Below are 17749 nucleotides of genomic sequence, written 5' to 3' on the forward strand. Positions count from 1 at the left end.
GTAGCTCTGGGGCTTGGACAGGCTAGGACATAGGACCCTCCTGGCACAGGATTTAGGTCTCTGTGCAAACAGGCCACCGCATCAGCCCTCAGAGGGGTTACGCACGCAGCCTTCCTTGTGGGAACAATTTTGACTCATGTCACATTTCCTAGTGGTTGGTGTGGGGGTGGAAATGGGGGTTCCAGCTGCTTCCAATCCAGTGTAAATCCCACAACCACAGGTGTCTGCTCTTTGGCAATGGGAGGAAAAGGGGGAAGAACTCTCCAAGGGTTGTGGTGGGGATATGAACTCTCCTGGTCTGTACCTTTATATATATATATATTTTTTTTTAAGATTTTATTTATTTATCTGAGAGAGAGAGAGAGAATGAGAAGTGGGAGGGTCAGAGGGAGAAGCAGACTCCCTGCCGAGCAGGGAGCCTGATGCGGGACGCCATCCCAGGACTCCAGGATCATGACCTGAGCCGAACTGAGGCTCAACTGAGCCACCCAGGTGTCCCTGGTCTGTACCTTTTAAACAGAACACACAATGCCCCAAATATAGCTTACTGACTATTTCAAGATTAAGGAATTTGAGAAGCGGTTTGTGCAAGAAGGACTTTCCACCATCCCCTGAAGCAGGTCATGAGACACCGTCCTCTCCACACCCAGAGGAGAGAAGCACTCTTATCTCCAAAGGTGAAGGGACACAGAGAGAAATCTGAAGAAACAGGCCTTGCTAAGTCCCCCACAGCCCCCAATTTACTACACTTATCTCATACCCTTTGTCCTATGACATCTTCCCACCACTCTTCACTCTTCATCAAATCAAGCACAAAAACACTCAGGTTTAACCATTTCTTTGGGTCTTCATGTCTTTACAAAGGTTCGGTGTCACATGAGACTTGTATTAGATAAAAATGTATTCTTTTCTCCGGTTAATCTGTCTTCTTCCGTTTCATTTTCAGACTCAGTCAGGGACCCTAAGGGGGTTGAGGAAAACTTTTTCCTTCCCTACAACAGCACAGGTGGTGGAAACCCATAATGCTTTGTCCTGCCCACTTGAATAGCTGCATGTCCCATAGGCCAGCTTCCAGCCTCAAGAGCTAGCCATGTGTCCTAGTTGACTCCAAGTTTCTACCTGGGTGTAGGGATGACTCCATGCCCACGTGTTCCAGCACAACTCAGACAGGTTTGGGTTTTCCTTCTACGCTTTCCAACCCCGTCTCTATCCATCTAAGCAAGGGAATAAATTGCCTTTTTCCTGAAAGTAGTATGGGAAATAATTGTTTTACACAAAGTCCGTCTACCTAGATGTGTTGAATACATTAATGGAAGGCAGCACACTTAGTGGGGATATAATAGGGGCAATCCTTCCCATCTCAGCGGGGTTTACATGAAAATCATGTTGGCAACCATATATCCTATCCTCACCATGGTGCCAAGCACACACAATGCACTCAAAACTTGGCCCTTTATACAATGAAGTTGCTTTAACATCTGCTCTATCTTCTGCAATAGAGACAGTAGCCACACTGTCTCCTGGAGGTGTCCACCCCATGCATGCAGGGACAGAGGATGGTACAAGTCCTCAAGACTGTTCCTTGTCCACAGACCTGGTGACCAGGTTATAAACACTGTTTTTTCAGGTCAGTACCCTAAATTCCAATAGAATAGTTTGGAGAACCAACAACTGAGACCACAACAACCCTCAACCAGTCACCATGTTATTTTAAAATCCTCCAAGAAAACAAGTCCGGCATATTCTTTAAATCATAAAAAGTCATAATCCTTGGAGCATTTCCCCTTTTATCTACAAAAATCACTTACAGGTAAGAGAAGAGTCCCTCTTCTTTAACATCCAGCTGTGTGCTTGATCCCACCGAACCTCTGGCCTCCATCTTGCCTGGTCTGTTCAGTCTTTACCCTTCTGAACTGTTATGGTAAATATTGCCCTCAGCTGAACCCTCCTCCATTTGAACATTTCTTCTGTTTTCCATGACACAACAGTCTTCTTGTTCTCCTTCTACTTCTCTGATCAGTCCTTCTCTCCCTGCATAAATATATACTCCTATGGTTTTGTCTGAAGACCTCCTCTCTTCTACTTTGCTCCTGGAGTTTCATCCACTTGGACAGTTTCATATAGGAGGGCAGTCCCAAATGCTTACCTCCCTCCAGCCCCAGACTAACATTTATAACTTTCATTCACATCTATCTCTACCTGTCTACAAGTCCCAAACTCCTCACCCTCCCCATGGAATAGCTATTTTCCCTTGGTTTCCCAGGCTCTGTTATGTCAGCCCAACTGAATTCTTTTTCTGCCTTATTGGTTTCCATAAACTATGCAGCTTTCCATTTTTTGAATTCCCGGTTCTCCCTTCTACAGATGTTTACAAAGAGATGGGACCAAAATCTAATGTTTTTGAAAAGTTCTAACCTTCCTTTATTTTTTTTAAGATTTTATTTATTTATTTGCCAGAGAGGGCATGTGCGCACACACACAAGCAGGGAGAGCTGCTGGCAGAGCAGGCAGAGGAGAAGCAGACTCCCTACTGCGCAAAGAGCCCGATGCAGGACTCAATGCCAAGACCCTGGGATCATGACCTGAGCCGAAGGCAGATGCTTGATTGACTGAGCCACCCAGGAGTCCCAAGTTCTAACATTCTAAACTTACACAAAACACAGAACTCTCATCATCTTCAACATGTGTGGCTCAGAATGGACCAGACAAATTTCTTCCCTGGGTTTATTCCTTTTTCTCCCCCGCTTTTATTTTTTTATTTTTTTAAAGATTTTATTTATTTATCTGACAGAGAGAGATCACAAGCAGGCAGAGAGGCAGGCAGAGAGAGAGGAGGAAACAGGCTCCCTGCTGAGCCGAGAGCCCGATGCGGGGCTCGATCCCAGGACTCTGAGATCATGACCTGAGCCGAAGGCAGCGGCTTAACCCACTGAGCCACCCAGGTGCCACCATTTCCCCCCCTTTTAAAAAAGATTTACTTAAGAGAGAAAGAGAGGGGCAAAGGGACAAGGAGAGAAGCTCAAGCAGACTCCGTGCTGAGCACAGAGTCCAAAGTGGGGCTCAACCTTACAACCCTGAGATTACAACCTGAGCTGAAACCAAGAATTGGACGCTCAACCAACTGCATCACCCAGGCGCCCCAACTTTCCCAGGTTTATTCTAAGTGGAATGAACCTAAAAGGACCATTGATTCCAGGGTCAAGGAAATAGGAGGATGAGAACATGAGACTTTTTTACGTTTGGTAGGTTATCTGCCCATTGCCTTCTGAACACACCTCAGCTTTCCTTCTGCCATGTTACCATCCTCTCCTCACCTTTTCCACTAGATGAAATTATATCTATCCATTGTTCAGAACTGACCACAAATAGGATCTATTCCTCAAAGCCTATGATCTCTTCCTCCTTTGAAATACACGCACTGTAAGCTTCTTAATCCCTGAAAGATGTTTCCTTTTTCTTTCTTTCTTTCTTTTTTTTTTTTTAAGACTTTATTTATTTATTTGAGAGAGAGCAAGAGCAGAGGGGAGGAGTAGAGGGAGAGGGGGAAGCAGGCTCCCCAGCGAGCAGGGAGCCCGACGCAGGGCTCTGAGACCCAGAGATCATGACCTTAGGTGAAGGCAGATGCCTAAGTGACTCGGCGCCCCTCCCATTTATTTCTTTATCTGCCATCACCCCATCCCTGACCTGGACACAAGACCCCAAAGACAAGAGCCTAGTAACTCTTGGCTCCATGGTGTCAAAAAAGTATGTCCAATCACCAGCTTTTGTATAATGCCTATTTCTTTTATTCTAACATGCATAATCTTTCACAATTTAACATTGGTAAAATCAGGACGCATGCTACAATTTACTTAGTAGCATTTTTTCTTAATAATACATAAAATCTGGGTGCATCGCACACTGATGGTACCATAGATTCAGTGAAATAAAGTATCATTCCAGCCTCTCTGATTACAATTATGTTTACTCCTGTCTTCCTGCCTCAAATCATTCCATGTTCTCAACATTTCCTTAGTTCCTTCTTTTGTACTCCTACTATTGTCTCCTCTTTTCCTCCTTTAATTATCTCCTTTTATCAAATAAAGTCAGACTCTTTTACACTGCAGTAAGGCAGTGCTAAATACAGTGGTTTCACTGCATCATGGTCCCCCATGAGAAAATGCTGCTTATGATCATGAATGTGTTTCCTATACAATTAACTCCAGTTAATTGTATAAGCTAGTTAAAATATATCTTTATTTATTTGAAGTGTGAATGGGCCACCATATTATATGAGCCTCAATTTATGAAGACAACGTTGCCAGAAGCAGAATAGTGTTGGAATTAAAGAAGACAGCAATAGTAATAGAATATATTTAACGACAACATAATTATCATTCTTTGAGCTCCATTGTGGCCTAAGAGAGTCTATAGAGAGTAAAAACTTCTAAACAAGTCTGGATGCCCTGTACCACCCAATAATCTTTGTTTACATAGTTTCATCCTTCATCTGTCGACAAGGCTGCGAAATCCAGTGTTTGGGGTCAAACAGCTCCATGGAGGGGAAGCTCTCCTCATTGGCACTGACATTGGGGAACCTGCCGTGATATCTAGTGTTGTGGAAAGGGCTAGTCTTTCACTTCCTCTTCCCATAGCCTAGGATCCAGTCAAAACAGGGATGACTTGTCCCACAAACCCTATACTCTACAACACCAAACTTCCCTGCCTTCCTCATGTCTTTGCTCAGGCTGAACTTTTCATCTACAATGTCACTATCTAATGACAACTGTCTGTGTTTATGGAAATATTCTATGGTTCTGCACTATCCAATACAGCAGCCACTAGCCACATGTGGCTATCCAACAGAGCACTTGAAACATGGCCAGTGCAGTAGTAAGAACTGCACTTTTAATTTTACTTTAAATTTAAATAATTACATGGCTAGTGGCTACCATATTGGACAGCACAGATCTAGAATGTATTTTTCTTTTTTCTGTCCTTTTTTTTTTTTTAGAGAGGTGGGGAGAGAGAGCAGGGGTGGGGGATGAGGGAGTGGGGAAGAGCAGAGGATGAAGGAAAGAAAGAATCTCCAGCAGACTCCCTGCTGAGCACAGAGCCTGACGCAGGGCTCCATCTCACCTCCCTGAGATCATGATCTGAGCTGAAATGAAAAGTTGGAAAGCATGTACTTTTTCTACACGTATGTCTAGCATGTACATCTTTTAGAAATCTCCAGTCTTCAAGGGGTACCTCAGGGGCTGTTTTCTCCACAAGATCCTGTCTTCCCAGTGGAAATTATTCGTTCCTCAGAACTCCCACTACGCTTTGAACCACTACAGTAGCGCTTACCACATTTTACTTTGTAGGTATTTGTATACTCTGTTCTCTACCAGTCCCATTTCCCACAGCTGGACTATCTCCTATTCTCGATCCGGACATCTGGTGCTGCGATGCTTTAAGATGTTAGTGCATGGATCTATAGTAGCAGCACAGCAATCAACATCACCAATAAACAATTGTCAATAAACAATTGCTGTGCAGTGAACAATCAGCCTTGGCTAAAGAAAAGATTCAGGCCATGGTCTCAGCTTCTGGGAGATCATTTCTAAGCCCTTAGAGGCGGCTCTAATAGGAGGGTCTTTGTTTAGCTGGAAGCCTTGGGCCATACCAGATAGTCTATACAGACGATGTGATTTATGGTGGAGGTCTTAGGCTAAGAGTTGTCAGCTCAGCCTCTGGAAGAGCTGGAAACTAAGGCGAGCCAGGCAAGCAGTTAGATGGACCCACGTCCATACCTTGCTGGACGTGGGTATGTTCTCCGGTTGACAGTACTCGGTGCATATTGTCGCACTGACTGCACAGCTGTACTGGGTAAGAGTTGAAGTTTAAGTTCTCTGCCTGATTTCTCCCATACCCTGCTGTAAAGGCTGCTTTCCTTTGCTGATTTTAATCTGTATCGTTTCACCATGTTAAACCATAACCTGAGTTTAATGGCTTTTCTGAGTTCTGAGAGTCCTCCCAGTTAATTATTAAAACCTGAGAGTGGTCTTGGGAATATCCCAAACTGACCACTACCAAGATAACTTAGGCCACGCTGTTGCCTAGAGCCCGTCTGCCTGAGAGTTGATTTCCTCAAATCCCTGCCCCGATTACACCAGCTCTGGGCTGGTGGGCTGCAGGCCACAGTTCAGGTCAGGGCTGGTAGCCAGAGAGGGGAGTCTGGCCCTCCCCATGGGCGATGGAGTGGTGAAGCAAGGTGGTGTCTGGGACCAGGATCGCACAAGGTATGGGAACAGAGGTGTGTAGGGGGACTGCTGAGAGCAAAGAGGGGAAAAGCTGGGACGCATAGGGCAACTGGGCGGCAGTTGTGGTGAGCCGGGAGAGGATCAGGCATCTACGGACCCCTGTCTTGAAACTTCGGGAGGCTCTGGTACCCACCTGTGCTCTAATCCTCGGGAACTAGAAAATCCCTGCCCCCTGGGAGGCAGGAGCTGTGGAGCAGACTGCACGAGCCAGAGCTCACCTGACTTAAGGCAGGATTATCCTCTCTTTTGCTGCACCACTTGTACACTCGTGACCGAAGAACCAGACACCCAGACCCTGGGCAGGAAGGCGGAAGGGGCAGTAGGTAGAGGGAAAGAGCAGAACAACTTCTTTTATTAAGCAAGACCTCTGAGCTGGACACCAGAACAGCCCTCTGATTCCAAGTGCTATAAAGCAAACCGAAGGCCCCTTTCTCAAACTCATGTTCTTTATCTTTCCATAAATACTACTAGTTGGGGGTTCACTTGAGTTAACTAGCAAACACCTAAATTAGGGTTAAGAGAAATGGTCATTCACGACTTACAGTAGATTCAATTAATCAGATTGCTTTCCTAATCTGAGCTTAGCTACATTAGAGGAAAGTCACTACCTTGTAGAAGGGAGAAACCATTTGAGGATGTGGAGCATTTCTGGTAAGAGAGTTCCAGGGGTGGGGGGCAGGGCTCAGACATAAGGACCATTAAGGACATCTGTCTGCTGGGGGAGAAGCTCAGAAAGAGAGGTAGGATGGCATACAGAACACATTTCAACAGCAGACCCAGGCTCCTTCCTCCCCAAGACGAAGTTCTGTTATCACCAATTCTCAAGTCCCTGGCCCTCTACCCAGCACTGGAATTGTCTTATGTGGAGATTTCAGGAAAGAAGGATTAAACTGGCTTCAGGAAGATCTCCTAAGAGACTGGAGGTGCCTTTCTAAACAGACCTAGAGAGTAAAAGCACCAGCAAACAGAATGGATCTGTGGGATCAGTGGGGGTTGAGGGAGGGAGAAGTGTGGAAGTACCCTCTTCCATACACAGAATGACCGCAGGCTTACAGAAGTTCTCTAAAAAAAGAGACTTTTTTTTGTTCATTTCCACAGGACCTGGCACAGGGTGGGTACTCGGTATTTAATGAAAGGTTGAATGGATTGCAAAATCACGAGAGTTGCCAGACTCACCCGGGTCTCGTTTCCTATCTGGGATCGGAGCATGTTTTCCTTCCTAGGTAGGCACTTAATCTAGTGGTATGGGTTTACAGTTTTTAAAAATTTCCTCTTTTGAATCCTATTTCTCATCTCCTATTCAGAAAACCTCTAAGTTTGCCCTTTATTCTTCCTTGTCCCTTCACAACTGAATTGTAGGCTTCATTAGGGTCGAAGAATATCTAGGAGGCATTTGAGTCATTTTATAGGGGTGGGGGCTCTTATGAACCTGTTAACACATAAGAACAGAAGTCCCAGAGAGGTATGAATTAGGATAGAGAACACAGCATTAATGAGGAGCAAACCCACGAGGTCAGGGGAAGGGCAGCTGGAGGGCCCCTCAGGAAGGGGGCGCTGCCATGGTGGCCCAGGAGCTACGGCTCTGTCTGCTGAGGTTCATGGTCAGCGGGTTCATGTGCAGATGGCTGGCCAAGCCCCATAGAGATAGATGTTCTTTTCCAGGCAGGTCCTCGGGGCCCCTAGGAAAACACTGACCAATAAATTAAGTTGAAAAATATGTAGGAAGCAGGAAATATCAGCCTGGAGTATTTGTCAATGGCATGTGTGTTCTGGAAGATGCGAAGACCCACGTGGCCCTTCAGAAACCCCTTCTTCCTGGAGGAGTTGGACTCATTGCTCAGAGCCACGTGGACCACTATTTTGTCTTGTCTTTCTTCTTCTGTCAGAATATGGCTTCTCGGGTACCCGGCAAGGCTGTTGGCCTCAGACTCACTGTAGCTTCCGTCCAGCATCATGGTTCTTGAGGGAAGCATTCTAGACATGCATGGGAACTGTGGGCAGGAAACACAAGGAAAGTGTCAGTCATGGTTAGGCCTTGTGGAGGGACTGAGGCAGTGGCCTGGGCCCGGAGCGAAGCCCCTTGGCTACTCAGAACCATAGAAAGGCAGAACTAGAAGGATCTCCAGAGATCACTCAGTCCAGTGATTCTCTGCATATTAGAATCGCCTGGGGAGCTCTTTAAAATGGCCACATCGAGGCTTCACTCTCAGCTAATCGATTGGAAGCTCCCTAGGTGATTCTACCATTCAGTTGAGGACCCGGAATGACTGACAGTCTAAACGTCCTCAATTGCAGAAGCAAAAACTAAGACCCAATGAGGTTATACAATTCTCCTGAGATTACACAGCTGGTATCAGAATCAGGACTTTAAACCTTCTGGGGCACCTGGATAGATCAGTCAGTTGAGCCTCTAACTTGATTTCGGCTCAGGTCATGATCTCAGGGTCGCTGGTTCGACCCCCACATCAGGGTCCGCACTCAGCTCAGAGTCTGCTTGAGATTCTTCCTCTTCCTCTCCCTCCGCTCCTCCCCCTGCTTGTTCTCTCTTTCTGTTTCTCAAATAAATAAATAAAATCTTTTAAAAATATATTAAAAAAAATAAGAAACCCATACATTCTGATTCCAGTTGTGGGTCTCCACGTCTTTGTGCATGAATCAAAAGATGACTAGGGAGGAGAGTGTCCTTATGCTAAAGAGTTACATTCAAGCATTAAAGTTCCCGGTGCCGGCAATGCATTTCTAAATGGTTCAACTGCACGGACAAAAATACATTTATATGGAGAAAGAGCTCACAGAAAAAATGGCAAAACAGTAACAAGTGTTGAGTATAAGTGCAGAGTCTATGGACATGCCTGCTTCTGCAAGTATGAAAATGTTTCTAAAGGGCACCAAGTGGCTCAGTGGTTTAAAGCCTCTGCCTTCAGCTCAGGTCATGATTCCAGGGTCCTGGGATGGAGCCCCACATCGGGCTCTCTGCTCAGCGGGGAGTCTGCTTCCTCCTCTCTCTCTGCCTGCCTCTCTGCTACTTGTGATCTCTGTCTGTCAAATAAATAAATAAAATCTTTAAAAAAATGTTTCTAAGAAATTATGAGTTGGGAGGAAGAAAATGGTTTCCCTTCCCCTCACATTCTGAGTCAGCAAAGAGTGGGCTTCCAGCTGGCACCGGCTTACGATTCATGGGCCCATACTTGTCAGGTGAAGGCTTGCTATTTTTCCAACAGCTCTAGACAGGAAAGTTCATTGGCTTATAAATCAAAATTTGTGTTTAAATATAATCCAAAAGTGCTTGACAATGACCAATGTGCAGATTATTGAAAATCTGAATGAATACTCAAATGCTAAAGTGAAAAAGGTTTGAATAGAATTTAGAAAACAAATTCTTAAACAGCCTAACCTATTTGGAGACAATGTAGAAATATTTAGAATATATGTAGAATATTTAGAAATATATATAGGTTTACTATAATATATTTAGGTATAATGTGGGCATTGAAAAACTGTTTTTGGAAAGGTAACAACACATCCTCTTTTCTGAAAATTTAAAGCTCCCTTATGTTAAGGAGCTACCAGCCACCTAGATGTGCATAAATGTGGGATTTTCATGTCCCGATTTGTATAACTTCTAGCTAAACACCCATTTTGATTAGCGCCACGGTGACCAATGATTTGGTAACAAGTTGGCATTTTATTTTTTCCTGTGAATAAGAAGAGTCTGAATATGAATGGAATGGACTTTCCCTCCCTGTATCAAAGGCCCACACACAGCCCAAATTCCCCATTTGTATTCTCTCCCATAACTACCATAGGTTAATATAGGATAGTGCAGTATGGTATAGGTAGCATATAGTATTTCCAAAGATTCTAAAGGCTAAAGTTGTATGTGCCTGAGTTTTCACTGGGTCAGAGTACAGATAAATACAGGGGTTCTTAATTCTAGAACTCTCTCCTTGTCTGGTAATAGGATCTGCAGGTACCTTCCCTAAGCATGTCCAACAGTAATAGTGATATCTTATGTCTGTCCAGAGCCCCACAGTTCCAGGACAACTTTTGCATACATTACCTCCTGGGACCCTTACAACAACCCTGGGAGGAAGGTGAGCTGAGGGTTCCTCTCTACCTTTTTATTTTAATTTTTTTTTAAGATTTTATTTATTTATTTGACAGAGAGAGATCACAAGTAGGCAGAGAGGCAGGCAGAGAGAGAGAGAGGAGGAAGCAGGCTCCCTGCTGAGCAGAAATTCCGATGCGGGACTCGATCCCAGGACCCTGGGATCATGACCTGAGCTGAAGGCAGAGGCTTCAACCCACTGAGCCACCCAGGCGCCCCCCACCCCAAGCCACCCAGGCGCCCCCCACTGAGACACCCAAGTGCCCCCCTCTCTACCTTTTTTACAGATGAGTAAACAGAGGCCCAGCAGAGGGGGCAGAGTTAGACTTGAGAACCCAAGTCTTCCTATCCCTAGTCTTGGTCTGAAGACTTTTTGCCTTGTGGGATCCTTAGCAGTAGAAGCTAGAACCTAGTCTAACAGAGATCCTCCCCCATATTGTACAAACATGCCCTGCTCTACACGTCCCCCTCCGTCCCTGCCACTCTCGTGGAACCAGCCTGGGCCCCCGCAGGAGGTGACTGAAGCTTGTCTCGCCTTCTCGCGCAGCTTGTGCTCCTTGCGCTCCTGCACGGTGGTCAGGTAGTTGACGGCTGCGTACTCCAGCACCGACAGGAACACGAACACGAAGCTGACCCACAGGTAGATGTCCACCGCCTTGATGTAGGAGACGCGGGGCATGGAGGCGTTCACGCCCGTGATGATGGTGGACATGGTCAGCACGGTGGTGATACCTGCAACAGGCTGTGTTAGGTCAGCTGCTGACGAGGGTACACACTGTCCCCCACCACGCGTCACACAGTCACCATTTTACATCCTCCCTGTCTAAAACCCAGCAAGAAATCCCCCGGGGCATGGAAACATCCAGGCTGCAGATCTGCTCCACTGCTCCGGGCTGCCTGTCTCCTTTGCCGGTCAGCCCCCTCTGGGGCCTGGGTGTTGGTGGTGTGGCTGATCTGATGGGCAGTGCTTGGCAAAGGACCCCGTCAGATGTGGAATGCGAAACAGTGACTGAAGGTCACCCCTGAAGGAAACTGCCCACACCACAGGGAATGGCCTCATTCCCTCTCTGAGCCATATTTATTCAGTCTCTGAAGACTGTGGGAATTCCTGGAGTCCTGTCATGCTAGCTGCTTCATTGTGCCTTGCTCGGTTAAACCCTCACATTCCTCGGAGCCCAGGCTGATTTCCTCCAAGCTGACAATGACAAGCTGTTACCGTTCCCTCTGGAATTTTGGGTCTGCGAGGACTAAAACCACAACTCCAGGGAGTACAGCCCTCTCCCTCCCCAAAATCTCCTAACCCCGCCCTATCTTCAGACTCTCAGTCTACCCAACCAAGGCCAACAAACACAATTTTTGTATTTACAAAATAAGGTTTTGGCATTTGCAGAATCATCTTATTTATCGAAGTACTGGGCCCTGAGACTGCTGGTGGGGGAAGTCCATCCCCCAAACAGGCTTGATTTTTCTGAAGTCACTGGAGCAAAGCTGACATAGTTTTAGCTCCCTGTGGTTTTCATGAAGTAGTCTAGGAAACGGAGAGCAGCGTGCAAATGGTGAAGGCGGCAAGCAGGAGGAACGTTTGCTCCTTCTGGCTCTGGCAGCCCATCAGGTAAGAACTCTGAATGATGATTTTACCTTTTCTCTTTATAGTGACCAGCTAAAGAAAGAAAGCACCCTCCCACACCCCAGCACATGCTTTTACCCAGAGAAACTCTGGCGGGCACAGCTCTGCGGTCGATCCAGAAGGACACCCAGGACAGCATGACCATCAGGGTGGCAGGGAAATAGGTTTGGAGCAAGAAGAAGAAGATGTGGCGTCGCAATGTGAAGTTAATGTACAGACGGTTGTACCAGCCTGGGGGACACAGGAAGAAGCCAGTGAGGTTCAGTTTGAGAGGCAAGAACAAACTGTTTCTTAGGAGACCCCGCCCCCCCCTCATTGCTCTGATCTTCAGGAGAAAGTTAATGATCCATTGACTTACTCTACTACATCTCCTCTCTAATATCTAAGCCCTCTCCCCTATCAATAAGGATCTTGCCACTACCTAATGCGTGTTCTGTTTTATTCAACATTACCTAACCTCTCTTCTCTTCCCCTAACATTTTGGGGGCAGGTAGAGAGAAAGCTAGGGTTAGCTGCTTGTTTGGTAGTCGTTATTTTCCACCCACAACCGTATTTCCTGAGGACTCACTACTCAGGAGGCTAAGAAGCAGGACTGGTTCCATTTTGTTGAGGCCAATACCACTGGGGCAGGAGCCGGCAGAGCTGCCATAGGATTGTCCCCTTTGTCATACATTGGGTCAGCTCAGCCTGTCTCCCTTGCGTCACCAGATGGACGGTTGTCAACAAGGACTAAAACGGTAAGGCGTCCAACGAGCCACAGGATCGATACCAACCACTGGGACCAAAGATGGTGTCAAGGACGGTACAAATGTCAAAATTAGACTACAGGGGTGTGCACACACCCACCCCTCTCCAGCTCAGCGCAGCCTGGGATAATGACGCGGGCTGCCCCCCAGAAAAACGCTGCAGAGGGAACAAAGTCTACCTGGCTGGCATGGAAGGTTACTACTGAGTCAGGTGAGGGGAGGGTTGGATCCGTAGTGAAAGGCCGGAACGATAGGCTGAGTCCAGACAGGCTTGACTCACGGTTACTCTGTAGGTCCCTCGGCGGTTTGAATGAGGTAGGGGCTTTTAGTGGAGTGGGAAAAGAGACAGTGATCTGCAGATACGACAGAAACTCCTAGTCATTCATTCATTCCTTTGCCCTGTCATCTCAGCATTATGTTCCCTACTTAAATTGGCACCCACGAAGCACATCGTGTTGTTCCTTAGGTTTGTACAGAGTCTTTCTGGAAAGGCTGAGAGTTGCCTTCATTCTGTTCAGGACTATTCCACTATCCTTTCCTTCTAAGAAAACCAGGGAGAGTTGCCTTGGAAACAGTAAGAGGGAACCAAGAGCTTTAAAAATGTACATTCTGTGTTCCAAACAGAGCACTCTGGGGTGAGATCGCAGCTCCTGGTGGTTGGGGCAGTAGGAGGGGCGGGGATGATAAAGCTCCTTGTTGGTACATAGTAAATAATGGGAGAGGAAGATGCATTTTAATCTGGACTCCAGAAAGGAGCGGGGACAAGATAAACAAACAAGCCAGCTTCTCTTTCAATACAGAAAACATCTAAGAGGAGAGCACAGAGTGATTAAGGCAGATTGTCTGGCCACCTGCTAGCTGTGCAACTTCAATAAGCAACTTAATCCTTCTGAGTCTCAGTTTTCTCACCCATAAATGAGGCATAATAATTACATCACAGGTTTGTTGGGTAGAAATTATTAATTCCTATAAAGCACTCAAAACAGTGACCATAGTAATAAGTTATAGAAGACATTCTTAAGAATGGTTTTAGAAAGAGAGTAGGTTTGAACTTGCCAAGAAGAGATGAGGAAAGAAGATTGGGTGACAACAGGCACCGGCGGAGAAGGGAAGAGAGGGACGAGGACGAGCCCGTGGGCATAAAGTGAAGCGGCTTGCGTGGTTCGGAGACTCACACCACCTTGACTGAGACTCGGTCTTTTCCAGTGTTTGATGTTGGGGGCACAGGGGTGTGCGTGGAGGCAGGGGAACGGGGAGATAGCCGGCAGCCGGGCAGGGGCAAAAAAGCTCCACATGGAAGGGCCTGGGCTTCTCGGCATACGGACAAGGCGGAATGAAGTGAGAAGTCCCTTAGAGTCCTGCAGCTACTGCAGGGTTGTCACGGGGTAAACTGTGTCCCTTAGAGAGATGTGTTGAAGTCCTAACTCCCCCTTTCTGCGAATGTGACCTTATTCAGAAATAAGGTCTTTTCACATGGAGCCAAGATGCGGTGAGGGCATATTGGGTTAGGGTGGGCCATAATCCAATGACTGACTGGTGGCCTTACAGAGGAGGGAAATTTCGTGACACAGACACACAGGAACGGCAGCATGTGAAGACACAGAGAGGGACACAGAATGCCACGTGATAGCAGAGGCAGGCATTAGAGCAAGGCAGCACCACCAGAACCTAGAGAGAGACAAGGAAGGATTCCTTCCTACAGCCTAAGCGGGGAGCATGGTCTGCAGCTTTCTGGCCTCCACAACTGTGGGCAAATATGTTCCTCTTGCTTTAGGCCCCCACCTCGTGTTTATTATGACGGCCCTTGGAAACAACGGTGGGACTAGAGAACTGACAAGGGCATCTTCTCAAAACTTCAAACACGGCCCAGGGTCCAAGATGAGTTACACTAAACACTAAAAATAAATCTATAGGGGCGCCTGGGTGGCTCAGTTGGTGAAGCGTCCGACTCTTGATTTCAGCTCAAGTCACAATCTCAGGGTCATGAGATGGAACCCCATATCGGGCTCCGTGCTCAGCAGGGAGTCTGCTTGGGATTCTCTCTCTCCCTCTCCCTCTGCCTCTCCCCCAACTAAAGTTAAATAAAGTAAATAAAGAGGAGTTAAATAAAGTAAATAAATAAATAAGTTGATAGATCTAAAAATAGGTAAGAGATACATTTCCTCAGAAAGCTATCATCCTTGTCATTAAGTCAAACAAATCAGACTACAGAGTAGCAGGCAAAACAGGACCCCACTTCTGTACAATTGCATCCTTAAAATCAAAGTGTTCACAAGAATGTGTGCTGAATTGTGAGGAGTGGCTGCCTCTGGCCATGGGATTTCAGAGGAGAGCAACTTTCAAAATTTCTGCTTATCAATGTTGCTTATGTTTTGCAGAATTACGCATTACTTAGGAATACACATTCATTTTCATTGGCATGGGACAGTTCAAGGCTGGAGGGTTCTTTTTTTTTTTTAAGATTTTATTTATTTATTTGACAGAGAGAGACAGAGCAAGAGAGGGAACACAAGCAGGAGGAGTGGGAGAGGGAGAAGCAGGCTCCTTGCTGAGCAGGGAACCCGAGGCGGGGACCCCAGGATCATGGCCTGAACCGAAGGTAGATGCTTAACGACTGAGCCACCCAGGCGCCCCTAGGCTGGAGGTTTCTAAGGTAGTTTCTTCCACATTTGGATCAGACCGTGGCAAACATTAGCTACCAGTGCTGCTGTAGAAGGCCAGTCTGGAAGTGGTGTGAAATTTCTGAATCAGAAACTGGGACAGGGAGATCTTCTCATCGGTTTTCAGGGATTCATCCCCATTCTTCCAATACAGCATTAGATCTTCATCTGTATACGCATCTTTGGGGAGAGGAAAATAAGTTAATTCGACTCCTTTGCTTTGGAGGTGGCTGAAGCCACAGGGAAATCCTACACCAGCCTTGGAGTAAACAGGCCTTAACATCGGCAGGCAGTACTCAGTCTCACGGTTACAAAAAGGGCACAAAGACTGGAGCGGGAATGAGGCGGAGATTTGTCTTCGGGAACACTGGTACTTACAGCTTTCCAGCTCCAAAGAGCAGGTCTGGGAGTCCAGGGGAAAGTGGCTGAAGTCCATGTTGCACATGGCAGTGACCGTAATCCTAGGCAACCCAAACAAGCATGTTGGCTCGTGCAGTGAGTTCTTGGCTCATATGCCTGCCCAGAGCAAGAAGAACACCGACACAACCAAGAGCGGCTGCCTTCTCACAGCTGCTTCAGAAGCTTGGAAACCCCAGTCTCTCCATGGCAAGACCCTAAGTTTTAGAGTCCCGTCTTCTGCGGGATGTGTTATCAACGCTCTACTGCGTCCCCCAGCCACTGAGGGTGTTGGCTGTCAGGAGCACACACCTGTACCTTTTCTGCGTGTGGCCCTCAGCCCGTGGGCTGCCTCCCCCAGTGTTGCCTGGGAGGTTATCAACCCCCAACCAACACCCCAAGGCTATTAGCATCAGGTTCTGGTGAACCCTACCAGTAGGCCAAGAAGATGTAGGATAAGCCTGCATCATCTCGTGTTAGCGCGGAAGCCGGCTGCAACAGCACTCAGTCAAGAGCCGCTCTTGTCACCTTTTTAAATCTTTATTACCAATAAAGTAGAATCATGGGCTGTCATGGCTGGAAGGTGCCTAGAAGGTCATTGGCTCCTTCAACTCACTCAGGCCTACCTAGTCTCCTCACCCGAGCTTAAGCGCCCCAGTGACAGGGAAGTTGTTGGCTACTAGGGTGACCGTTTTATCCTCAGAGAGTTCTAACCGACATCAGGAGGCTCATTCCGTAGAGACACAGGCCAACCATGGTGACCTACTCTTCACGGCCAACCAGGCAAACCAAACATATGAGCATGGCGCCAGACCAAGAGCCTGGGGACCATGGTGACCAACTCTTCACAGCCAACCAGGCTGACCATATGTATGAGCATGACACTGGACCAAGAGCCCAGGGACCATTACCTCATGCTGTACAGCACGTGCCCATCTGGAAACACCCGTAGCATGATGTTGTCGGTCGTGGTGTCGTGGATGAAAGACCGTTTGGAGTGAACGAAGAAGACGTCGGGGACCCAGATCTTCTTTACCAGCCGGCCATCGAAGGTCATGCTCTTGTTGCTGGTGCTGGGAAAGGCCAGCCTCTCGTCCTTCCAGTAATGCCGCAGGTACAGGGTCATGGTGAAGTCCTGTGGAGCCGGAGGTGACACCAGACAGATGTATTTAGCAAGCTGCCTTTCTTACAACCCATCCGTCATCAACCAAAGCAATGCACACCAGAGGCTCCACCACAGTACGGTGGCTACCTGCCTCTGTGGTGCTGCTAGGGTGGGCAAGAGAAGGGCTCATCCTTGTGCAGGCGGGAGGTGGGGTGGGAGCCCAGTACAGAGAACAGCGCCCCCTCAGGGACTGCAAGTGAAACCTGCAGCTGTGAACCTGCCATGGGGACCACAGAAAGAGATTGTCCTGTTCTCTCTCGCCCAGACTTGCGCACACGGGGCTCCTTTCCTATTGGCTAAGTTTTCAGTGTCACGTGAGTGGGCACTGGGAGAAGCCTTCACAACCCAGTGTCCCGTTTAAGAGAGTTTTGCGTGTGGGTCTCGAAGAATCTTTGAAGGCAGAATTGTGTCCTGTGTGCCGTTGAGTCCCCAGGTCCTAACTTGATGCCTGACAAGGCACACAGTAGGTGCTCAATAAATATATGCAGGATGGAAAAATCGGGGTGGTTGTCAATGAATGGATGAAGGCTTGGGCAGCTGCGTATCTGCTATAATTTCAGCCTGAAAGCTCATTCTGTTAAATGGTGTCTCCTCGCCTGCATTGATGAGGCCTTGAACCAAGAGGCTGGCCCCTTGTCACAGCCAGTAGACAAGGTGCAAGTGTGAGTAAGTAAGGAAATGCCCCCAAACACCTTCTTCTGGAGCGGGGGCGTTAGGATGCCTGCTGGTGGTGCTGGTCTCAGAGCCTAGGGCCCACTTCTGC

At 47.3% G+C, this 17749-nt stretch overlaps 1 protein-coding gene across 1 annotated transcript in view; it reads right to left on the bottom strand.

Annotated features, from left to right (window-relative positions):
* Positions 1 to 7963: 7963 nt before the first annotated feature.
* Positions 7964 to 17749, bottom strand: part of GABRR2 (gamma-aminobutyric acid type A receptor subunit rho2) — a 43759-nt gene continuing 33973 nt past the window's right edge. Inside the window, exons 4-9 of the mRNA XM_059399243.1 lie at positions 16733 to 16956; positions 15804 to 15886; positions 15465 to 15605; positions 12098 to 12250; positions 10928 to 11124; positions 7964 to 8275 (exon numbers count right to left, since the gene is read on the bottom strand). Of these exons, the coding sequence (XP_059255226.1) occupies positions 7964 to 8275; positions 10928 to 11124; positions 12098 to 12250; positions 15465 to 15605; positions 15804 to 15886; positions 16733 to 16956 (1110 nt within the window). The remainder of the gene's footprint in view (positions 8276 to 10927; positions 11125 to 12097; positions 12251 to 15464; positions 15606 to 15803; positions 15887 to 16732; positions 16957 to 17749) is intronic.

This window comes from Mustela nigripes, chromosome 5, assembly GCF_022355385.1.
Source record: "Mustela nigripes isolate SB6536 chromosome 5, MUSNIG.SB6536, whole genome shotgun sequence".
Lineage (NCBI taxonomy): Eukaryota > Metazoa > Chordata > Mammalia > Carnivora > Mustelidae > Mustela > Mustela nigripes.